General features: G+C 39.2%; 1 protein-coding gene across 1 annotated transcript in view; it reads left to right on the plus strand.

Moving 5' to 3' along the window:
* The first annotated feature begins 4345 nt into the window (after window positions 1-4345).
* The window catches only part of AHRR (aryl hydrocarbon receptor repressor), a 66044-nt gene continuing 44408 nt past the window's right edge, over window positions 4346-25981 (plus strand). The window contains exons 1-2 of the mRNA XM_054381889.1: window positions 4346-4413; window positions 10673-10854. Of these exons, the coding sequence (XP_054237864.1) occupies window positions 4352-4413; window positions 10673-10854 (244 nt within the window). The 5' untranslated portion in view covers window positions 4346-4351. The remainder of the gene's footprint in view (window positions 4414-10672; window positions 10855-25981) is intronic.

Genomic DNA, 25981 nt, shown 5'->3' on the forward strand with positions numbered 1-25981 from the left:
AGTGCATGATTCTCCTCCTTTTCAGATAGTAGAATTAAATCTGTTCAATGCTCTTACCTTTTGTGCACTTCTAACATAGAGCCATCTCCATGGAATAAGCACTGTGGACATGTTTTAGACATCCTTTGTTCATAACATTCTAAAAAGTGTACTATCATTTCTGTTGAGTGCTGCAACTTGTGAATTTTCTTTTGGGCCTTTATCTTTCTTAACCAGCATTTTTCACTTCATAAATTCTAGCTCATACTTTGCTAGTTATTTCCTGGGTTTCAGTTATTTGAATACCAAAGTCTTTTTATTTATTTCTATTTGCTTTCACATATTCATCAACTGAAGCAGAATGTGTTTTAAAACAAAGTGGTCCTTCTGGGAAATTGAATGAATTCTTAATTTCCAGTTTTCAGTTGAATCATGCTGTCCAAGTCTTTCTCTTCCTTGTAATTTTAGTCATGAAGGCAAAAGAAGGGAAGTCTGGCATGTGACACTGTTTTGAAACATGAACTATGAGTCATAGATTCATATTAAGGATGGGAAGGATTCGGAACATGAAAGTGTTACAGTATTGTATTGGGTTTGAATTGCAAGATTTTGGTAGTGAAGTGAGCTACAGGGGTGGCTTCTGTGAGAAGCTACTAGAAGCTTCTCCTGTGTCCAGTGGAGCCAGTGCCAACTGGCTTCAGAATGGACTCACCTCTGGAGAAGGCCAAGCCCATCAGTGACAATGGTAACTTATTTAAGAAGCAGAAAAAGCTGCTGCACAAGTGCAATGGCAGACGGAGAAGAATTAGAATGTGTGAGAGAAACAATGCTACAAATGTCAAGGTCAGTGAAGATGAAGGAGCAGGAGGTGCTCCAGGTGCAGGACCAGAGATTATCCTTTAGTCCATGGTGAAGATCATAGTGAGGCAGGCTGTTTCCCTACAGCTCATGATGGAGCAGATATCCACTGGAAAAGGTAGATGCTCAAAGCTGGAGTGTTTGTGCTGGAGCAGGCTCTTGGCAGGACCTGTGGACCTATGGAGAAGGGAGCCTACAATGTGGCAGGTTTGCTGGCAGGACTTATGAAGAACTGCAGTTCATGGGAAAGACTCACATTGGAGAAGTTTGTGGAGTATTATGTCCTGTGGGAAGGAACCCCACACTGGAGCAGAGGAAGTGAGTGAGAAGCCCTTTGTCCGAGGAGGAAGGAGTGACAGACAATGTGTGATGAACTGACTGCAACCCCCGCTCTCCTGCTTTGCTGATGGGAGGGCCCAGGAAGTTAATCCCAGGAGGAATGTAGGGGTGGGTAAAGGTATTTTAAGATTTAGGGTTATCATTGTCCTACTCTGATTTGATAAGTAGTAAATTAAATTATTTTTTCCCGAAGTTGAGTCTGTTTTGCCTGTGACAGTAATTGGTGAGTGATTTCCCTGCACCTAGCATCCAGGATCAACCCACTACAGATATAAAGAAAATATCTTTTAATGTAAGGTCTTACAAGAAACTGCGTAAATTCTTTTGGGATTTGCACACCATTTCAGCTTCCCACTGAACCCACCAGGGTAGAAGAAATCTTAAAACCTCTCAGACTGTTACAAAAAAAATCACAGAATCACAGAAAGTTAGGGGCTGGAAAGGACCTCCGGAGATCAACCAATCCAACCCCCTTGCCAAAGCAGGATCACCTAGGGCAGGCCACACATGAATGCGTCCAGATTGGCTTTGGAAGTCTCCAGAGAAGGAGAACTCCACAACCTCTCTGGACAGCCCTTTCAGTGGTCTGTCACCCTCACAGTAAAGAAGTTTCTTCTCATGTTGAGGTGGAACTTTTCTGTGTTCTAACTTATATCCATTATTCCTTGTCCTGTTACTGGGTGCCACTGAAAAGAGCCTGTCCCCTTCCACTTGACACCCACCCCTGAGATATTTATAGACATTAATTAGATTCCCTTCTCAGCCTTCTTTTCTCCAGACTAAACAGTCCCATTTCTCTCAGTCTTTCTTCATAGGAGAGATGTTGAAGTCCCTTGTCATCCTTGTAGCTCTTCTTTGGACTCTGTCTTGTATGAGCTTGCAGACTATATTAACCTACCAAGATCTTTGAAGACAACAAGAAAACTTTGTCTAAGCAAAAGCTGTGGGATAAACAAACTTTCTTAACCTGGAGCAGTAGTTACTGCTGGTATCATTTCCGTCACAGACTTTGGCCAGGCAGTTCATCCATCTGATGTCACATGAAATCATCCAGTAATAATGAAAAAAAGGTTTTTGTTTATTTTGACAAGAACTTTGTACCTGACACCACACCAGTTGGAAAATGAGTGGTGTTTCCATCATCACCTACAAATGAGAGAAGGCAACTACCAACCTATTTGCCTGATCTTTTGTAGTATGTGTCATTTTAGAATGAATTCTCAAGGAAAGAACCATTAACAACTGTGGTTGGTTGTGTAATGGAGTAAAAATGAAATATAGATTTAGATGATTTTGACAGAGTAACCTGAGAGCTTTCTGTTGATACAATAACTGATTTTCCAGATGAAGGAAATACAGTGGACTTAATCTATCTCAGTTTAGCGAAGGATGCTGTGCTGTGGATTAGTAAAGAATTGGAGGGTGGATGGAGGGAACTGGGTCAGCAGCATGTGCTGAAAGGAAAATGACTGATCAGGAGGGAAACTACACACAGAGTTCCTCAACTACCAGTTTGGGGACAATCACATTTTTATTAAGAACTTTCATGCAAAACGGGAAACATACCAATAAACTAAGTTGCTTGTGCCATCAATACAGAATAACAAAAATGAATGGAGATTAATTGTATTAATGAGATGGTTACGCAGTTGAGCACTATACGATTTCCTCCCTAAGATGTGCATTTATTTATTGGAAGTTAAGAGTGAAGACAGAAAAATGTGTATGTTAGTATATCGCAGAATGACAATGAGCCATGAATTTGATAATAACTATGGAAATGCAAGATGTGGTCATACAAATACCAAGTGAGATAATTCCCATGAAGAATTATTTTCAGTAAAGGATTATTTTTCAGTAAATATGTATATGTATGCAAATACGAAATACTTCTGGATTTTACTTAATATTCTGTTCATGATTATGTTTATCCATGTTTTAAACAGATTGAATGAAATGAGAAAATAAAGGCTCCTATGATGATAGGAGGGATGAAGAGTTTGTAACATGGGAGGGGAGTGAAAGAGTTTGGGTGGTCCTAGAATAGAAAAATGAAGGCTGACTGAAGGTATGACTGATATTTAAAAATATACCAATGAATAAACACAATGGAGGAGGAAGAGCTATTTAAACTAAAAGACAATGTTGGCAGAAGAACAAATGGGCATAAAGTGACCATGAACAAATTTAAGCTGGATAGCAATAGGTTTCTAGTTATCATAAGTCTGTCTTTCAATGAAAATCAAAGGTAGCTCCTTTAAAGAGTTTTTGAATCAGTAAATTCAGTAGATTTATGATTTACATTACTTAACGTGTCTTCAGTAGCATGAGATTTTATTCAGTGATACAGAAGTTCCCTTTAATTTTGCACGAAGCAACAAATACCCTCGAGATACAGCAACCTCTCATCAGTGTGCACCCGTTGTTGAGCAGCACACAGCAAGTCTATTCCAGGCAGAAAATCAAGAGACTTCAATATTCATCTAACCTCCAGAAGATTTAAACAGACTGAAATCAAAGACTTTTTTGTGGGTGTGCAATGCCTCTAAGGCTAGCATACTCAAACAGAGCAATAATATGGCTAACTTTTTTCCCCAAATTGTTACGTCCATCAACACTGCATTGGGTCCTAGTGCTAACCACAATTCCATGTGTCACTTCTTGAGCTGCCAACAGATATACTTTCAGTCTTTAAAAATGCGGATACGAGGACCTAGAAAAATGTTGACTTAAATAACTTCATCCTACTTATCACAGTGTCAGTAATGAAAGAGTATTACCAAGTATTTAAAAAGCTGTGAAATCCTCCCTGTGGAAGTTAATGAGTAGCATTTTTCATTCTTATTTGTTTAGCAGATTTTAAAAATGAGCCTAGAAGGGAAAAAAACTAATTTTGGGTATCGAGTAAACAGGATGTGTTTTATACCAATATTTATACCACGTACTTAATTTGAAAAAATGAAAATTGAATATAAATATCAATATTCTAATAATATTAAAGTAGGAAATTGGAATAAGCCTTAAACTTCTATCTTAACTAATGCCACTGTGCTTTTCAGTGTTGTTGAATGCCCCAGTCAAGGAACTTTTTTGGTGTTGCCATTTTGTATAGCAGTATGAAAGAGAAAACTCGAAACTAAGAAACTTATTCCTTTTATTTTTCAGCATCAACACAATGATTCCACCAGGAGAATGCCTTTATGCTGGGAGGAAAAGAAGGAAACCCATTCAGAAACAGTTAAGTATCATATTCATCCCAATTATCTTTCCTTAAACATATGAGTTAGGAGTCTCTTTCTTGCTTGGTCTGCTGACACAGGAGAGACTTAATCTCTTTCTCTGTAGGAAGAAATCCCTGTTCAAGAGGCTAGCTCTTCATGGTTAAGATTGGCTCCAGAAAAGATGCTGAGCATGGGTCAAACCATCCTTATCCATCACTGGGTGTCTGAGGAAGAGGCCAGTGGTGGTTGTGGTGTGTATCACAACGTGATTCAGAGTATACTGCCATGAGAGGTGGAGAGGGACAACATTCTTTCATAGGCAGAAGATACTGGTGGACTAAATGCCAATTGGGCAATGAGCTGGAGGGGTGGCTGCCACCTCCATGCTCCTGTGTTTGCACTGTCTGTTCAAGGTGCCTTTTAAGAAGCTGTGTGTCCAGTGGCACTGGTGAGCTGGCATTGCACTCACTTCCCCCTTTCCCCTTCCTTGGCTTAGCCCTGCTTGGGGCATCGCTGAGTCTAACATGTGTGAGTCTGAAAAGTGGGTCAGTTCAGCCAAGTGAAAAAGCAGAGGGTGACTCATCTTTTGCATAAAGATCACATAATTTTTAACCACTATTTACTGTGGGATCACTTTCATTAGGAATAAAATGTGAGAGAAGAATTGTATGTGTGAAGGCAAAGGAGAAAACAAAAGTAAGCAGTGGGAAGTTGTAGTACAAGGTACTTGAAATGGGAGTGGAAAAAAGTTTGCTATTACTAAATGAAAAATGATTTCCAGATGCCATAAACCATGTTGTGAAGTGAAGCTTTTTAATATAACCATTTCACATCTTTTGTGTTACACTTGGTTATATGGATATGAAGCACACATTTTTACTGTGTTAAATGATGAACTAGCACTGGTGGCCTTTGTAGACAATTTAAGGATAAGAATGTAACTGAAAATGGATTTCCCTATTTTCAGTTGCTCAGAATTTCTAAAAACAGCCCACTTGGCTTAAAATTGTATATATAGGTCTGAAATCAAAGAGGAGTTTCTCTGAATGTTTGAGTGAATCTTTGATTTTGTTTGGATTTTGCAGAGTATTTGCAGATGAACCACTTGTTCCCACTTAAAAAATGTATTTCTTTTAGTTCAGAATATATCACAGGGGACAATTTCAACAGACAAAAATAATGACATAAGAAAGTTATTCTTCCTGCAAAACCTGACTGTTAAATCCAAAATGTATGTGACATTTCTGCCCTACTGTTCAAGTGGATGTGGATATTTAACTTTGCAACTGCACAAGGTGTGGAAACACTCCAGTACATGACATTACCTCTGCACAGAACTGTTCATGAATCATAACTTTTGTGAGAAAGGAGGGAGAGTTGCAGTTGCTTTGAGAAAATAAAGCTTCATGTTTGGAGCATATATAGTACCTAGAAGAACTTTTCTTGAAGATGACGTACACATAAAAGCAATGGCTAGGATAATGACTTGTTAATAAAGGATGTAAATGTCCTTAGGAACCTTTGATGAAGTTCTAGTTTCGACAGTCAAAGGTAAGTTTTCACTGAACTGGATGGGGCCAAATTTTCATCTTGTGATCCATCACCAGTAATGCTGCCTTAAAAAGAGCTTAATGAGACTGCAGTACAGGTATCTGAGCATGAGCTGATCCTGCCAAGACATATGCAATTTTGATCAAAAATTTTGATTTTGGTTAAAACAATAGGATTCACATGCTTTGGATTATTGGACTACTGAGCTCCAGCAAACTCCTCTGTTTTCTGTGGTTGATTACTTGTCACTTGCCGAGGGTGATTTCTCAGTTCCTAGCAACACTGATCTCTTCCTCAAACCTTATCTGTTTGTGGGCTTCATCTCTGGTAAGCCTTCTCTGGGCTCATTCCCTCACTCAGGGACTTCATAACTCTGATCTAAAGAGGCTGTTAATGTCGAGGGTTGTTGGCTGACAGAGCTCCTTTCACAGTCTCTCCTTCAGTCCTACAGACCTTGCTGACATTTCAGGACTGTTGAAGACTTCTTCTCAAAATAGAACTAGGAGACACTAATTTAACTATGTTGCCAATTCTTCAGACAATGCATTGTTTTCAAATTCTACCTTTATACATGTAAATAAATAAATACCCTTCACCTTTTGTTCCAGAAAGCTTTCAAACAAGCCCTATTAAATGTAGTCTACACTAAAGAATTTTGACTTTTATGGAACCAGTTCAAACACCTGAAGCTCAGACTGATTGAAAAATTTCCATCAGATATGCTTTTCAGACAGAGAACCGGAGTTTTGACTAAAGGAAATGTTTTCTACCAAGTGTTTGTTTCCTGTGGAAATCTAACATTTTGCTGGTAGTTCAGGCATGCAACAACTAAACAGATCTTGTTTTTAACCTCAAACTAAAATCACTGTGCTGAAGTTAATACTTATACTAGAAATTCTAAAGCAACACTTCAGGACAGTTGCCATTTGAGAGCTTCAGACACTACTTTGTCTCAAACCCTGGCATCTTGTAAAACTCTCTCCCTCCACAAAACATTTCTTGTAATGTGTTATAGCTCTTTAAATGGCAAGCTGCAGCTGCCGTAGCTCTGAGTGTATCTATAACTGCTCCAAACTGTCCACTTCAGCCAGAACTATACCAGTGCCAGGGTAAACAGAGACCTCAGCTCTTTGCTGCTTCCTATTTCTCATTTTAAGGTTCTCTGTGGCATGGTCCTTCCTCCTACTTCATATCACACTATCCTACCTCTCATCTGCTCAGCCAGTGTAATGCCCTCTTGATGATTAGTTCTGCCTTTGCCTTTCCTTACTGTGAAGACCTAGAAGAGCTAAAAGGTGTCAAAGGGCCCCCTTTCCCTCACACAGCTTTCAGTTGGTTCTTTTTGCTGGTAAGCAGATGGTGAACATTTGCACATATGCAGCTCTGACAGGACACCTATGCAATGCCCAAGCACAGCTCAGTGGCTGTAGGCACTGTTACTTTGCCCTTAACCTATCTGTTGCATTTCTTGGTCTCTCCCCTTTGCCTTGTTGCTGAAAGCTTGTTGTCACAGTGAATGAATAGATTTTTCTCACTTTAGACCATCTGCTGGTTTAACACTTCAGCATACTTGGTCCAAGCGAATTTTTTATTAACAGGGTAAGGCTCCCTCAGAGGGTAGAGAACAGCAGACAGAGTTGTATCTGCAGGAAATTCCTTTGTAAGCTCACCAAACTGGTTTACACTGGTGGCAGTCATGGGCACATGGAATTATTAAATCACAAATGGCTCAATGCCTTATGTAGCACTGAAAGAGAAAATATTCTCCTCGCCAGCTCCCACGCTCCGTTCCTATGAACGAGGTACAGGTCTGGTACAGGTACAAGTGCTTGTTACTGCAGAGCAGAATTTGAAGAATTTAACAGTGTGAAGAAGGAAGTGCCAGCTTTATTGTTTTAATTCCATGTGCTACTTTGCTGTTCTAGTGCTGTATGAAAAGCAGAGTGAAAGAGGTGTCATAGAGTGAGTGTTAGGTCTCTGCCTAGGCCCGATTTACACAAACACAAGAAGCACCTTCTACTTTCAGCTCAAAAGAAGGGCTAGAATTTCCATTTTCCTCAAAACAGCTCCTTGTTCCGGCCTGTCCTTTTCTGTTTACGGATAGCGAAGCTCGGCTTTCCATGGAACTTGCATTGTTTTAAATTGCATCCACTTGGCACCTAATTACCATTTATATCAAACCCCTGTTTGTTTGGATTCACTCCCTTACTGAATCATTTCCTTAATTTTTCAGGAAGACTCTGTCCTGAGCGTTCTCCTGTAGTCTTTTACACCATTCCCTGTAATCTCCACAAAACTGTTCCTTATGCTCAGTACACATAATGCAGTCCACATAATTGCCTCAAACCATACCTCTCTGGCACAAAGCAGTCACTACTTTATGTGGTAAATAGGCTTGAACGAATTCTATTCCATGTTAATCTTGACAGTTTTTACTCCTTGAACTCATCAGTCTAATTTTCCATATTGGAATTAAATTTATTTTTTTTTTCTGTCCTAAATTGCTTCCTTGCTCCAGCTTGTTTGTCAGATATAAAGAGCAATTAGTAAAAGCTTATGTTCTTTAGCTTCTGCTCAACTATAGGCTTATATTCCTAGAAATTCTCTGCTCTCCACAGGTCAGGCATCCTTTTGATGTTGTACTGAAGATGGCTGAGCTTTGGTGTTTACTGCAAAAAATTAAAGCCCAGTACATACCCCCTTTTGTGTAAAATAGGTAACTATGGAAAAGTAAGAGTATTCCTTCTTTGCTGATTACATTATTTGTTGCATATTTGCTCTCTCAAATAGATGAAATTTTTTCATTGATACCAATCAACAAAATCTCCCCCATGTCTTTGAAAGTATCTCACTGTGTTATGGAAGTACCACATGTCAGTACTGGCAATTTTGAATGGAAAAGCAGGAATTGTGTATTTTCACTGACACCTACCTTAACCATATTCTCTTTAATTTTTGTCCACAAATGTCCTGTTAAAATGAAGTGAGGCTCTAAAAAGCAGCAATGAATCTCTCACGCTTACTTTCTTTAAGATGTTTTCAATTAGCAGCAATCACAGACACACTGATACTGTTTTTGCAATTCTTATGTTTTTTTATAACAGTTACAATGATAAATTAATGCTGCACTTCTGAGAAGGGAGCATGCAAATGTTATGATGTAACCCTTTAACCACCTTGTGAAATGCTAATGCTCAAAACAAAATAATGGCTGAAAAATTTAGCGAATATGGGGAGTGTGCAAATGCAGTAGTAAAGTGCTATAGATAATTAAATTTACTCTGATCCACCACTGGAGCACCAGATAAGCTACATAAGGTTCTGATCCTTGCCTTTAGTGACGTTAAAGTGGAATTCATGGACCCGCTTATAATTTCCTTCCTTACGCTTTCCCATTCTTGGATACTTTTCCATCTTTTCCTCCTTGAATTTTCTCTCAATGCCTCTTATTCTGGAGATATGTGGCAATGTGCTCCAGTAAGAATTTGAACATGGGCACTACAACAGTGAGTGGAAGACCAGCAGACACAGCATTAAGTCCCCTAGAAGATGCCAGCTTGGCTATAGCACCAAGCTGCTGCACTCCCTTTGAGATCATGCATCCACGTAGTTTATGGCTTCGGTGGCCTGTGGCTCATTCCTGGATAGTGCACTTGAATACTGCTGGGTCCAGCAATGGCTTTATGCCGGAGATAACCACCTTCTTGCTTACTTGAGTAGTCTATGCTTCACTACTGATCACCCTTTGATGTTCTGGAAATTAGGTTCCCATCACTGTGTGGAAGTGCACCAGTTTTTCCCCCTCTTGAGAACAACATCTTACACATTCTGTGAGAAGAGTGTCAGTGGACACTCCAAAACTGAGCTTCCTCATTTGCAATGTATTTAGTCTTACTGCTTTTTCATCATAGCTTTTCTGAAGTACCTGGTCCTGTCCACTACATGAGAGAGACATGAAACGGGGATGGACTAGGAGTGCTTGGCTTAGAAATCCGAGTAATATTAATCTTTATGTCTTGGAAGGACTATCAATGTTCTTAAGTGAAAAAACAAATTCTTAATTTTATTATTGATGCAGGTAGATAAATGTGAAAATGTTCACAGGATTTGTGAGCCTGAGGAAAGAATGTCTTTCACCTTTATTGCCATACTTTTTAAAAATCATGTCTAAAGATAGGCTTATTTCTTAATTATCTCCTGACCCACAGGTTAATTTTGAGTCATTAAGTGGAGGGAACTAAGATGCTTTGAATGAATGCAGTGGATATTGCATAGGTTCATACATTAATCATGGTAATTTTCCTCTGCTCTTCTGACCTTCATTTGTACAACATAGATGAGCAATTCTTTTTCCTGGCATTGACTACAACATGAAGTTAGTACCCATTCCCTAAAGTGAGAGGGGCTTGAGTAAGAGCTATTAATTCTTTGTTTTCCACTGGGCAAATAAAAAGAGTAAGAGATAGTATTTCTTGAGTAAGATATATTAATTCTTTATCTGTTTTTCACTGGGCAAATGGAGAGAGAGTCCAATGTCCCTGTCTTTGCACTATGGCCAATGCAGATTGGTAAGTCTGGTTTTGGCAGGGAACGGAAACTTCAAAGATTTTCATAGAAGCTAAGTTAAACACGCCTGTTATCAACTAATTGCAGACAACATCTCAGTTTCTGATTGTGCTATCAGGAGGTAAAACATGTAACTGAAAATGTGTTCCCCACCACAGAAGGCCTGCAGTTGGGAATGAAAAATCAAATCCTTCGAAGAGACACAGGGACCGTCTGAATGCGGAACTGGACCATCTGGCCAGCCTCCTGCCTTTTCCACCTGACATCATATCGAAGCTGGACAAACTTTCCGTCTTGCGCCTCAGTGTCAGCTACCTGCGAGTCAAAAGTTTCTTTCAAGGTAGGTCTTTAATATATCAGTATCCCACTAAAAGTCTCCCTCTAATGTGTTGCTGCTTTGTATGTACTGCTGGGTAAAACTAACCAGTGGTATTTACACTGAAAAAGGAAATAATAAAAAAAGATCTATTACTGAATTTACTTTGTGCGTGGGATGTTGTGCTAGAAATTCTGTGTTATCTCCTCCTATGTAGTTTTTTGTGGTTTGCTCCAAATAATGGGATACCCCCCACCCTTCTGTAAAATCCCAAAACAAGCAAAGAGGCTTGGGGCAGCTGTAACACCTGTAGGTTATTTTAGCTCACTTTTTGTACCTGTTATCATGCATGTTGTAGTTCAAATGCCATCTGAAACTCAAGCAGCTACCATATTACTTGCATTTGCTGTAGTCCAAGACAAAATGGGCTTGCTTGAAGAGCAAAAAAAGATCAATGTCTTTCAGGACAAGTGAGATCCAAAGTTTAAAGTGTTGACTAAAGCTGTACTAGGCTACTCTTTGTTTTTGCAGCTGTCTGGCACATCACACAATGAAAGCCAAATGTGCGTGTTCAGATGTACATAATAAAAGTTCTTCCAAATTTGCAGACAATTTTAGTTTCTTCTGCTGCTGAAAAGATCACAAGAGCAAAATCCAGATTAGGGATTTAACAATGAAAATCCTCACCAGGGTTGTTTAAAAAGAAAAAAAAAAAAAAAAGAAGAAAAAGCCTATTTGAAGGAATATAATTGACCAAAGCTTGTAGGTGGACAGCAGAGATAAACAGATGTATTTTTTGAATGGATGCTAGTTTTCTTTTACTACTCCTTCTTGTTACTATGCTTATTATGCACAGTGTATACAATTGGTTGGTTTCTTGCTTTTAAAATGTACTTCAGGATAAAAGAAATGCCAGTTGGAAGAGGCTTTGGCAGACTTGTAGGGCATTATGTAAGCTGACATCAGATTACAGATGGTGATATTACTGATTGCAGGAGCATCCCATGTGGCAGCTGGTTGCCCAGCCTCCAGCATCCTGCAGTTCACAGAGTGCTTCTCTTTCCCTTTGAACACATACCTGAGTATTGCAGCCCTTTCTAAGCTTTACTTTAGTTTCTCTTGGGTTGACAAGCAATCGGCTGTCTTCAGCTTGCCTTTACTACTCTTCCGCTGGAGTTTCTAAGAACCGTTGTCTCCTTTTTCTAAGAAGGAAAACAAGTAAAGCCAGACTTCATTACTCTGAAATGTTCCATGTTTTGAGACATTTCATTTAATTTAATCCCCGAATTACCTAATTGAACACACAGTTTGTGTTCCTTTCTTTTTTATTTTTGAATGTTTACATCATGAAACTAAAGTTACAGAAAGCATTGTTTATAGTAAAGGAAGGAAATCACATGCGATTTTAAGGCAGGAGAACAGGCTGGAGCTTCAGAAGGGTGGAGTGGAGGAAAGGTGAGCCATGGAAACTTAGAGTTGTGGAGGAACGGGTGCTAATGTTTGGGTAAGAGGAGGAGCAGCAGCCTCCTCCATGAGCATCATGATCTGTTTTCTTGTAGCTGTAGGGCAATAAGGGAAAACTTCATTTTTTTAACAAAAATCTTAGTGGGTAGTCACCTTAAAAAACAAAACAAAAAGTATCCATCCGAGTGTTGTGGTGAAAGAGGATAGAAGAGTAGAAATGGCTTGTTTGTGGCTTTTTAAATCCAAGGATGGTATGAAGCTGGGAGCTGTTGTGAACACTGAGAGGATAGGAAACAAAGCAGTGGCATACAGAGATGTTATAAAATTGGTTATAAAAAAAAATTGTATTTGGAACAAAAGACCTAGCAAATCTGTGCTAATTCACTTGGGGGAAATTAATCCAAACAAAGTGATGTTCAATAGAAAGGAGAAACCTGGAAAAGAGAACATACAAACAATAATCAAAGAGGGACAGTGGTCAGCAAATTGTTCTATGCTTGTAATACGATATGTTGACATAAACAAGAAAACCAAGTGTGGATTCTGGTCTGTTTGCCCAGAGGCAGCATGTCACTACACAGGAGGTTATAATCCCTCTCTGTGTGAGACCAGCATGATTCCATCTGCAATACAGCTTTCTGTTGTGGGCATCTCCTGGTCACAACGGCATTAGTACACATTAAGGGGTCTGGACTATACACAGGCAGGGACTGACAAGCTCAATGGACAAAAAAAAGTCCAAACCCCAACAAAAAAAACAAAAGAAAAGTAAAATTAGCTCAAATGTGTACAGTTGTACGGTTTATATACTTCAGTTGTTTGTCTTCACAGCAGAGAAAGAAGAGAAAGGAAGGAGTTTCATTGGAAATTTTGAAGTGGCACAACAGAGAACTCAAGGAATGGGCTGGACTTTGGCTTGAATATCAAGCAAAACATATCTGTGATAAGTTCTAATCAGCTATCCAACATTCCCAAAATTGATGTAGTGGAGGTTCAAATTTGTAATCTGTAAATCACAGGCCTGTGCATCTTTTGTTTAAAAGACTGTTCTTTTAGGTTTAAGGAGGATGGGCATGTGGGCAGAGTCCAACATGATGGCATTTAAGTCTATGTGCTGGGTGCTGCACTTTGGCCACAACAACCCCATGCAGAGCTACAGGCTGAGGTCAGAGTGGCTGGAGAGCAGCCAGACAGAAAGGCACCTGGGGGTGCTGGTTGACAGCAGCTGAACATGAGCCAGCAGTGTGCCCAGGTGGCCAAGAAGGCCAATGGCTCCTGGCCTGCATCAGGCATAGTGTGGCCAGCAGGAGCAGGGAAGTCATTCTGCCCCTGTACTCAGCACTGGTTAGGCTGCACCTTGAGTACTGTGTCCAGTTCTGCGCCCCTCAGTTTAAGAAGGACATTGAGACACTTGAACATGTCCAGAGAAGGGCAACGAGGCTGGTGAGAGGTCTCGAACACAAGCCCTACGAGGAGAGGCTGAAGGAGCTGGGATTGTTTAGCCTGGAGAAGAGGAGGCTCAGGGGTGACCTCATTGCTGTCTACAACTACCTGAAGGGAGGTTGTAACCAGGAGGGGGTTGGTTTCTTCTCCCAGGCAACCAGCAGTAGAACAAGAGGACACAGTCTCAAGCTGCGCCAGGGAAGTTTAGGCTCGAGGTGAGGAGAAAGTTCTTCACAGAGAGAGTGGTTGGCCATTGGAATGTGCTGCCCAGGGAGGTGGTGGAGTCACCATCCCTGGAGGTGTTCAAGAGGGGATTGGACGTGGCACTTGGTGCCATGGTTTAGTAGTCATGAGGTCTTGGGTGACAGGTTGGACTTTATGATCCTTGAGGTCTTTTCCAACCTTATTGATTCTGTGATTCTGTGATTCTGTGAAGTTAAGTTTAAAATCCATGGGTTTTTAAAAAGTGTTTGCACGAATGCTGTTTGCTGTGTTTTAAAACCCGTGAGTAGTGTTATTTGACACAGAAGTTCGTACATGACATTGCAGATTTAACCCATAACAGTTCAGCAATTCCTGTGACAGTTAAAATTACACACCTTCAACAGTTCCAGTGGTTTCTAGACAAACTCATTTCCTTACCACTAGGTGTCCTTTCAGTAGCTACTCTGCCATACTCAGTGTGTAGCAGAAATGTTGTATTTACAAAGATCAATAGCCAATTAGAGAGCATGGCGTGACCTCACCATATTGATTTCAATTATGAAATTAATTTTACAGAGAATTAATTATTAGAGGGTGGAGAATAGGTCCTTCCTTGGTGGCCATTACAGCTTGGTGCCTTGGAGCATATGGCCAGTTCATCTTAGTTAAGTTGTTTAAGCAAAGGTCTGGTTCTTCTCTGAAATGCAGACAGATTTTTCTAGTATTCAGTTTAAGTCACTATGGTGCATTCCCTCCCTCATTCTTAGAAATGTTTTCTGTCGGCTTCAGAACAATTCTTCTGTTTATTTGGTTTATTCTTCATTTCTCTATTACCAGTTGGCGGTGACTATTAATAGCCCACTCCCCTCGAGCTATACACATTTAGTCATTTTGCATTTTCCTGATAGGCACTTAGAAATGGCTCGCAGCAAGAACCTTCCAGTTTCACCAGATTTCTTGTATAGTGCAGCATGGATCTGAAACAGTGCTTAGACTGAGAGATATCAACTGCTACAGGAAGCCATCCTGGTCATTTGGACCTGACAAAAAACTGACTTGAGTGGGGCTTCTGTGAGAATGGAGTGAAACTCAGTATCTGTGAACACTTGAGCTTGCTGGGCCTCTGTCTTGGCCGTATTCCATTCTGGTTAATTGTAGTCTGTCTTCCTTTACCACTCTTGAAAACAGATCCTTTAATACCTCTTATTTCTCAGTTTTTCCACTGGTGGAAAAATGGTGGTCTTGCTCCACTTCAAAACTGACTCCCTTTTGTGGGTTGTTTAAATTGTTCCTTAACTAAAGTATAGGTATTAATTTTGTGAATAAAGGTAAAAAGAGCAGCACTTTATTCTTTTAATATCTCATATCCTTTCTGAAAAACAGCTAACATAAGCTTCTCATTATCTGTAAGGAAAATATTCATGACAATTTAGATTGCAATTAGGGTTTCCAATTAGAGTTTAAAGCACTTCATCTTTCAGTTCTTAGTGTAACTGACCTTGTACCTGTAGACCACTCAAACTTTCCTTCAACATACCATTCATTAATGTAATTCCTTTTATCCATAAGCATTCCTAATAAATTATAACTGACATTCTTGATGTTTTAGATGGCAAATGCAGAGACCTTCCACAAGAAGTGGGAGTGTTTTAAATCCTTGACTACGTAATTTATAGAAAAAGTAATTTAATTCAATTGTTTGTTATCTTTCCCATCTGGACATTTTATGCAAGCACAAATGTGTATTTTGTGTTTATACACACACATGTATGCAAACACAGAAGTATGCATGCACACACAAAACCAGTGTCATCCAACAAAAGTTTCCCTTGCAGCATCATTTTGGCTCTCTGTGCTTCTCTCAGACTTCAGTGCCTTCTCTGTATTTACTTACTTCCAGACTTCATTTAATTTTGAAAGCTGATAGATTTATGGGTGGCTAAATAAGGAATGCAGAGTCATAGATTAACTCCGTGAATTAATATATTCAAAGTTTCAGTCAATTTTATATTTAAATTGCAATCCAGATATTTCCAAAATTAGTGGCAGTCAAACACAGAGACATGTTTGTTTGACTTGCCTTAGACTAAAGTTATATATGGATTATAAAATGAATTATGGTAGAAACTGAGAAATTTGTCTATAAATCTTAATTCATCTGCTTCCACATAGAATATAAGATTTTAGGAAACAGGCCTGTAATAGACTTTACTGAGTAAAGAATCAGCTATGCCTAAACCTGAGGGTAATTTTTCTAACATGTTTTGTAAATCTGCAGCATGAGCAGTTCCACACGTTCCTTGACAATCCTTAGTACCCAAGCTGGAACTCTCCTGCATTTTAAGCCTTCCTTCTGCAGAATAGCAATTGATTCCCTTTTCTTGTGGCACTTCAGCTTTTACAGCCATGGTGGTGTCTCACTTTTCCCTTGGTCTTTTCTTCTTTAGACAAAACAGCCCTGCCCTGCTTCTTTGACCTTTTCTTGAGGGCTCTGTTTTCTTGAATCATTGTTGATGCTCTGCTTTTGTCAAGATTAACTGAGGGTATGTGCGATGCATCCTTCCGATTTACAGCAAATGACTGATACCTTTTCTCAGATTATGGTTTCTTAAGCAAGCTTGGACCTCCTTCCAACAAGATTTTTCTGTTTACTTATGGAAACATTGTGAGACAGTAGGAATAGCCTTTTTAAAGTTATGAAGACATGTAATATCTATTCTTCCCATTCATATGTCCATTTGCAGAAGGTAGTTTAGTGTAACATGGCAATACGTTGTTGATCGATATATTGATTTCTACTTCTTTTTTATTACCTTTATGCTTTTACAAATAGGTTGTTTAATATTTTGCTCCAGTATTTTTCTATGGATTGAAATTCATCTTAGTGCCCCTTTGGTTTCCTCTTTCCATGCTTTCTAAAGATAAGCTCCATGTTTGTCCTCTTCTAGTCTTTCAAAATCTCCCCTTTCTATCATAATTTCTCCCAGCTAATAGCTCTGAGTATGCTTCAGTTGATCGTCAAAATACACTGCATTGGGTCCAGATGCAACTAAACCTTTCCAAGCACCCAGGGTGCTAGCCTTGTGTTGGTGTTTAGTGTCAGTACCTGTCTGATCCTAGATAATGGGAGCAAAAAGAGGCAATAATTAAATTTTTTTTTTTTTGCATTAGCTGTAGCTCCCTCACTGCAGAATAGCAGAAAACTCCTTTCCCAACATTGCATGATTAAAGGATCTCCACCACGCTTTTTAGAACCCTCCCTTTCTTTCTGCATCTCATTTCATACATTGGCTTTTCTGTTTTCTCTTCTTATACACTTGTGCTTTATTTTATTCTTTTTTTTTTTCTTTTCTATGAGCTTCCAGTGATTGAAGATCTTAGGATATTGTTACGATGGTCTTGTTTTATATTTCCCACTCCTCATTGCCGCTGAGATAGATTACAATTATTCCCTACATATTGGTTTGTTGAAAGAACATTCATCTCCTGCTTCCCTTAGGAATCTGTCCTCTGAGATTTTTCCTTCCAGTTTTCCAGGTGAACCTTCTTTAGGTTCAGTGTTTTCGTGTTGCTGTGCCCTGGTGTGCTGTTGCTGGAAGAACCAGTGCTTACAAGATTTCCTGGCCACTTTCACCAAGCTGCCCTTTTCCCTTCTAGCCCTTCAGCTAAACTTAAATTTGTCTTTCCAGTTCTGACAGGATAGCACTCACTGTGTGCTTTCTTCTGATTTAGCATTTATATTGGTGGATTGTTTCCTTTTACTCCTTTCTGTGTTTGCTGTGATCCAATTCCCACTGATATTTATCTTTAATGGAAATAGGATTTATCACTTTTAAGAAGAAAGCAGCAGTAGATTCCTCCCATCTGGCCTGATTTTCAGTATCCCCAGTTACTCACAGCCTGTTCCAGCTTTCTTCTCCCCCTACTGTGTCCATGGCTGTTGATCTTTTAGCTCAGTAACATACATGGACTTCTTACTACTTTGATTCAGATTCCTCAGACCTCCCTCATTAGATTCTTTAGATGAGTCTGTCCTGAGGACAGCATGTAAGGCTGTTATTTATCATAGTATTTGAATATTTAGTGCTGCAGTTCCCACTGCATAGCTTACAGACCTGTTTCTGATGTGACATGTATGTCATGCTAGTGATGCTCACAGAAAATTAAGAAATTAAAACTTGAGATAGAAGGAAGCAAAGAATGATCTTGCTTTCAGTGCATTATTTCCATGGGAATGTTATCCAGCACTGCTGCTTACCTGAATCAAAGCTCCTGGTCTGAGGATCCAGGATTCTACTGCAGTGCATGTATACTGGGGTTCTTAGCCATCCCTTTTGTCCCCACTGTCTCTGTCTAACATTTCTGTATTTCCTGACATTTCTTTTCAAAATATCTCAATGATTTTTTTTTTTCTGGATCGACAAATTCTGCTTTTTATTACAAGTTGTTGTTGGTGGGGTTTGGTTTTTTTTTTTGTTTGTTTGTTTAATTTTACTCTGCATAGTCAAGGAAAATATATCCACAGCATAATTTAACTGATTTTGAAACTAAACGCATACATTTGAGTTTATTGCTACAATTATGGCTTATAATGGATACGTTTCTATGGTAAAATTTCTTCTTTCATTTGTCAGTTGGTTCCAGTAGCCTGAAGCTTTTATTTAAATTTAAAAATGTATCTGAGTGAATGACAGAGGGACTGAAGTTGGAAGGCATGTCTTGAGGTCATCTGGCCCAACACCCCCTGCTCAAGCAAGGCTGCAGAGACCAAGTTTTCCAGGAGCATGTCCAGATGCTTTTGAATATCTCCAAGAATGGACATTGCACAACCTTCCTGGGCAAACTCTCCCAACATTTAGTCACCCTCACAGTGACAAAAATGTTTCCTGATGTTCAGGGGGAACCTCCTGTAATTCCAAATCCAATCCTGTCACTGGACACCACTGAAAAGAGTTTGTCTCGATCTTCTTTACACCCTGCATTCATGCTGTATATGAATACACATGCTGATGAAATCCCTCCCGAGCTTTCTTTTCTCTAGGCTGAGCAGTCCCTCTCAACTTTTGGGTTGAGAGAGCAACTGAGCTCTCTCAGCTTTTCCTTATAGGAGAAATGCTTCAGTCCTTCCATCATCTTCATGTCCTTTTCTTGGATACTCTCCAGGTCCTATATACTGGATATATTTAGAACAGATAGAGGAAAAGTAAAATATTAAAAGATCTGAAAGACAAATAAAGATTCTAAGAGTGGCTACACTGAGAGCAGGACAAAATGCCTTAATCAACAATCTTGACTCCTGCTCTTCATTCCCATCAATCTTTTCTTGGTGTGATTTTCATTGGTATTGATTTTCGTTGCAGAAATAATGAAAGGCTTTCAGATTATCCTCAAGCCTCTAGTTTTTGATGAAACCTGTACTCTCAGTTACAAATCTAAGGTTTCAGTTGTGGCTCTCTGCTTAGCTAGGGTTGAAGCCATTACCTTGATTCAAGAAGTCCTTAACACATTTGAGTATTTTAACAATTACATATTCTAACCTTGGTCCTGTCCTCTGAAACAGAATGCCTGAATGATTTCTTTCAGAAAGACTTTTCTCTTTTGAACACATACAAAATGTCTTTAGGGTATATATTGCTGTAGTCTACAATCATAGCTTGTTATATTGCCTAAAAGCATTTAGGTTGTTTAGGTTTCTCAGGGCAGCATATTCAACGGCTTGCACTGAGAAGGAACCTTCATGGTCAGAGTAGGTAGGTAATAGAGAAAGTTATTCCTGTGGCTGTACTGAACTGTTCTATTCAAATTTATGACAGCATTCAGACTGATCAACCAAACAGGGACTGTGCATGAAAGAAACATTTTCCATTCTCTACTGCTCTATAATTTTATCATCTTCATAACAATATAGCAATTGAAAAAAGGATTAAGTGTTCTGCTACATAAGTGGTACCTAAGTAATTCTTTGAAGGAAGACCAATTATCCGCAAGTCATTATCTAATCAAGTGCTAAAATACCACCTCAGTGACATTTTAGTAGAAGTGTCAAGACTTTAAGCAGGCTAGCTGCATAAGTTGATTCCTGAGATCTGGCAGGACTTGTTTCTGGAGAAGCAGTTGCACACTGAGTCTCCCCTATATCACCCATTTTCAAACAGTGGAATATTTTTAATAATTGATATTTTTAATTGTCAGAGAGTTTGTTTTATTGCAACATATTTCTTATACTTCTAAAATTTTCCTCTTGTTTCCTGGGTCCACCATTCATTCCATGTAACAAATACCTGCAACTGTTTCATACTATATGTTCTCCTAGAGAACCTGAAGATCTCTTTGACCCTTGGGGGACTTTTGCTGATGTTTGGAGGAGGACTGTATCTCCTCTTTGTGCCTTATTGTATGAGTATGGACCTTGTGCTATATAGATTTGTCTTTAGTTTCCAACAAGCATGATGGGTTTTGTAGGAGGAAAGTAGATTTGCAAGCAGGATTTACTGTAGTAACAAACCTACATTCAGGAAGAACAAGAGGACTCCTACGTTGCTTGAATTCCTGTCACCTTTGAAGATCAGGGGAACATGTTGGTGCAACAGTAGGTTAAATTGTCACATTGTGAGACTGGCTTTAAATTCGCTGCCTATTTATTGAGCAAGGGCAAATAAAGAATCTTAGTTATAAATGAATGTCAGACCTTTTGTGATACTGCTTGGATATTTGTGTCAGGTGCTGCAGGTTGTTTATATTGTCAGATCTCACAAGCTCAGAGCCTTTAGGCTGCATCAGTCACCTGCACAAAGTATATTCTATGAGAGCTGGAGTCTGTGGACTTTGTGCTGTCTTTGGGAAATACATTATCATCACCATTCTTGCAGAACTTCTTTGTGTGATTCTGGATCTATATCTTATACCACTTTTCTGTTACTGGATGCCATTCAAATGATCATCCCTGTAGGCCTCAGCATTTCCCCTGACATGAACAAGATTGATTAGAAAAACAGGGAGCTGGAAGTGACAAGTGATGTGAGGCAAATCTTTGTCAGACTTATCCTGAGGGCATTTGGCACTAGAAGAGTTCCACTGCTTCTAGTGATAGTAGGAGTACACTCAGAACCAGACAACATGGTCTCAGACACATAACGATGGCTGGTTGTATAGGTGTTCCCACAAGCTACAGCTGCTATATTGGTCCAACTCTAGGGGAAGTCCTTAAAATACTTTCAGCTGTTAAGTGCAGGTTTTTATTTTTCTCCTGCTTGCTTAGCAATTCGTAGCCATTCTGACAAGGGAGACTTTTATGTTCAGTTGCATTTGGCTAGCTCACTCTATGCATTCCCATGTAGCATCGATGTAAATAAATGTAGGTAGGTAGCAAAAAAAACCCTGGGCCTATCTAATCCATTAGAGTGATAAATGCACTGTCTTTTGCATTCAGTGATGTTCATCTTGTTCGTTGTGCTTGCTCTGTCCTTTCTCCTTGGTGCAGCCTGGGACCAGCTATTGAAACACACTTATAGTCCTTTATGGATCAAATTTTGTTATCCTATACTATAAAAAATAGACTTCCATTCACCTCATTTTCTGAAGTTAAATTGTGTTTGGATGTTGCAGACTGAGAAAGAATTCAGTATATTTCCACTGTAATCCAAGCTTTCCTTAGATATGGAAACAAGATTAGTTTTCATCCTAACTCCAGAAGTTGTTTTCACTCCAGAAGTTCCTAGCAATTGCCGTGAGTATAGAAGGTGCTACCAATAATTTTGTCCTAATCACTGCTGCGGTGGATAGGAGGTAGGAAAGCATTCACTTAGGCATGAACTTTGGCCTGGTTTACACTTGTTCTCAGCTTCACAAGTGATTACCATCTCTGAGAGAAAATGTGTTTCTTTCTTGTCAAGAAAATTATTTACTTTGTTTCTTATTTTAAACACAGATATGTTTTAAAGGAAAGAAAATACCTCTTATCCAAAACAACAAGGAATTAGCTTGGCATGATGTAATTGCATAGGGCTTTGAAGACAAATAGGACAAATTGTTTTAGGCTAGGGAACAGTGTGGTGTGCTGTCCTATCTTCTCCCTTTGCTACCCATCTCACTTTTGGATTGCAGGATATGGCTGAAGCTGACTGCAGAGAACTCTGAAACAATGTCATGTTAGAGTGAGTCCTGTATTCAGAGGCAGAGTGGCTGTGTCACTTGGGGATAAGCCCATGTGAGTTAGTCATGAGAGGCACAACTAGATGTGGTTAGCCATTCCATTGCAACCACACTTCTTTTCAAGCTTCCTTTATCTCCATGTAGGAGCATAAGATGCTCTGTGTCCATACCAATACCCTTAGAGCTACCTCAAAGATCTCTGAGCTATACTCCTAGAATAACAGTATCATAGAATGCCTTGGACTGGAGGGGCCCTTTATGGTGATCTAGACCACATCCCCTGCAAAGAGCAGGGACATCTTTAACTAGATCAGGTTGCTCAGCACCCCATCCAGCCCGACCTGGAATGTTTCCAGGCATGGGACTTCTACCACCTGTGTGGGCAAGCTGTGCCACTGTCTTACCACACTCATAAAAAATGTCTTCCTTTTCTCTAGTCTAAATCTCCCTTCTTCTAGTTTAAACCATTATGCCTTGTACTGTCCTAAGAGGCTCTGCTAAAATGACTGTCTTCATCTTTCTTTCATAACTTTCTATCGTGGCTCCACTATTTCTCAATTGTAACTTCCTTTCTGAACATGCTGGAAAGACTTGTTTGAATCTTGTATTCTCCTCATTTTGTAATGTCTGTATCACAGGCCTTCCTAGGCCTTCCTGATATCACTGCCATTTGTGCTCTGCAGCTCATTTCTGTGAATCAGCAACTTATTGTGCCGTCTCCACAGGTATCTTCTATGCCCATCTTTTTGCCATTAAGGCCATGTATTTGTAATAATCCTTGCCTATTAACCCTCTCTTCTCTTTCCATAGCTTTGACACTTTCTCCTTACAGCCACTATTAATTTTCTTCACATTGTCCTTTATGGATGAAATACCCTTCCTGAAATTGTGCTCGGGTCACCCAACAATTCCTTTTGCTCTAAAATCTTTTTAGTTGTATACAGAGCTAAAGGTGGCAGTGAGTATATATAAAAGTATGAAAGTAAATAAATAAAATTGTGATTTAGTCAACCCCAAAAGTTCGTGATTTATCACACGATTTATATAACTGAATCTCTGCAAGACACCTGTCTTTCTAAGCTGAGTCTAGATGTTATTTAGGTGCTTGGAAATCATAAAACATGAGATGGGAGCTGGTTTCTGCAAAGTTACCTCATTTTGCTATATGATTAATTAATGCTTATAATTATGTGAAGGGTGAGTGTTAAGTGGATGGAGCCAGGCTCTTCTCAGTAATGTCCAGTGATAGGACAAGAGGCAGTGGGTGCAAGCCAGAGCGCAGGAGGTTCCATGAGAATATAAGGAAAAACTTTTTCACTGTAAGAATGACAGAACACTGGAACAGGCTGCCCAGAGAGGTTGTGGAGGCTCCTCTGGAGTTATTCAAAACCCAGCTGAATGCATTCCCGTGTGACCTACTCTAGGTGATGCTGCTTGGGCAGGGGGGTTGGACTCGATGATCTTTTGAGGTCCCTTCTAACCCCTAACATTCTGTTAGGGGTTCGGCTCAGTGGATTACTCTAAATTACTTGTTTTCATTTAATTGTCTTTGGTCTAGTGCCTTTTTTACATTATTGAAAGGAAAATCCCAAAAAGCAACTAAATCAGTTGCTTTTCTTTGTCTAATGTAGCAGTAACGCATTAGTCAGAACATTCTCCACCGTGAATGAAAGAGGTTTTTTAGATGAGACACATAAATCCAGTCTTAATTCGATGGTAATTTTTGGTGCAATCATGCAGATAATGCAACTGACAAATTTTCTAAAATCTTGACAATAGAAGTTATAAAGAGACTTTAAAACTTCCTTCAGAGAAGCTCACAATTTCTTTTGTGAAAGGTCAGTGCCAGTTCTAACAGTCTGCCCAAACACAACCACATATCACATGAATTTACTATGTCCCTAAAATTCCATTAAAATCCCCTCAATGCATTCTCTTTTTATATATCGATGGCATATATCAAGTTGAAGGTATATATAGGAAGTAAATCTGTCTGTATTTTTTTTTGTTATAATAAATAGTGTCTGCTATCCTCATTACTACTGAACCTGTAACATGGATTGGGTACTTACATATTGGAAACAGCTGAAAGAAGTTGAGAGGAGTGTAAAGAAGCAAAGATCATGTCTAAATCAAAACCTAACATATTTTAAGTTTTGTTTTTCTAGTCCATTATCAAATTCATAACCACTTAACTATGTGTTACTATTATATTGTATGATATCACTGAAAACTTGTCACAAAATCCTATATTTTTGTTCCAAATAATTTAAAAAAATTATATTGTGCCATCAAATGATCCCTAAAAACATCATGTGGGAAAATGGCCCAATAAATAATATTTTATGAAGACATTTCTTGAGTGGAGAAATAGTCTAACCTGGGTAATACATCTTGAACTGATGAATATGAGGATTTATGTGGAAAATATTCCAATATTTTATTATGAGGGCTAAGACAGTAAGTGGAGAAAAATGGAATTGTATTTCCTCTTTCTATACTTAATGTCTTAATTTACATTGTCATATATAGAAAAAGGCTGTGCTTCTCAAAACAAGTAATATTTCTTTGAGGGAATTAGAGAGGTTTAAAATTGCAGGAATTACTTTAATAGCTACTAAAGGCTCAGTTACACAAGGTGCGGAGTGCTCTCAAATTACTATGTGTTCAATTTTTTTCAGCAGTCCTTCAGAACCATCAGAATTATATGATAATTAAATCCTAGCAATACAGCTCTATATACCTGCTTAAGGGGAGGGTGGGTTTTGAGTTCTTTCTTTTGAGCCAAACATATTCTTGATGACAAGTCAGAGAGTTTGAAGGTATTGCAGACTACAATATTTAGTCTTCATTCTTAGTGATGCTAGCAAGCACTTTAGAAATATTTCATAAATTAGGCATTAAGTGCTATATTATTTGGGGCCAGTGGTCCACCTGACATTTGTTGCTGCTGACTTATGGCTGGGAAAGTAGAGATAATGTCAGTTTGCTTTGTGATCACACCTTATAAGTATCAGGGTGGTAATTGATAGTATCTTTAAAACCAGTATTGTGACTGAGTCACTGCTGGTAGAATGAGGTGGAAGGAGAGGTCAGGTTCTGGACAGGGGATGTCCTCCTTGCAGCAACACTGCTGTGGCTCTAAAGTTCCAAGAAGTCAATTGAAAAAGAGGAGTTTCTTTATTGCTTCTTGTCTTTATCTAGTCAAGTAAGCTCACAATCTCCAGATGGGAGTCAGCATGCTTAGTTTAGATATTATAGCTTCATAAGCTGTTCTATCTTCTGAAGATAATGTTCGACTAACTTAGCTTTAGTTCAGGAAAAAAGGTGGAATGATTTCTCTGGCTAGAGAAAGATGCAATGGCAAACTACAATTTTGGGACTCTCCATCCCTCCCTTGCCAAATGGTACATACAGCAGCATATGAAAAACGGGTTGGAGAGGACATTTAAGCTGTATATTCATGTGTCCTGACGGGTCTGTAGTGGAGACTGGGAAATATAACGGAAAATTTCCAAGGATGAAGAGACCAGTGAGAAACCTAATCTCTTTCCCACTGAGGAAATCTGCCAGGAAAGACCTACCGTAGGCAAAATTTGGGCAAAAAGCCTCTTCTCAGAGAACAGTGCTGTGGTTGGTGACAAAACATAAAGACAACTGGTCAAGTCCTTAATTTCTTACTATATTTTGCTTTAGCATTAGTGGAGTAGTAGAAGTTAGGTCTTCAAAGCCAGGCCCAGTGTTTCGAAAAATGCATTGCCTGAACTTAAATGTGCTTTCAGACACCAAATCAAAAGCACCATTGAAAAGGTTGAGGCTTGGGAGGGGTATGCTCACATCTTCCCCACACCAGTAATTTGGCTGGAGAAAGTTTCGTGCTAGGTAAATT

This window comes from Indicator indicator, chromosome 6, assembly GCF_027791375.1.
Source record: "Indicator indicator isolate 239-I01 chromosome 6, UM_Iind_1.1, whole genome shotgun sequence".
NCBI classification, from domain to species: Eukaryota; Metazoa; Chordata; class Aves; order Piciformes; family Indicatoridae; genus Indicator; species Indicator indicator.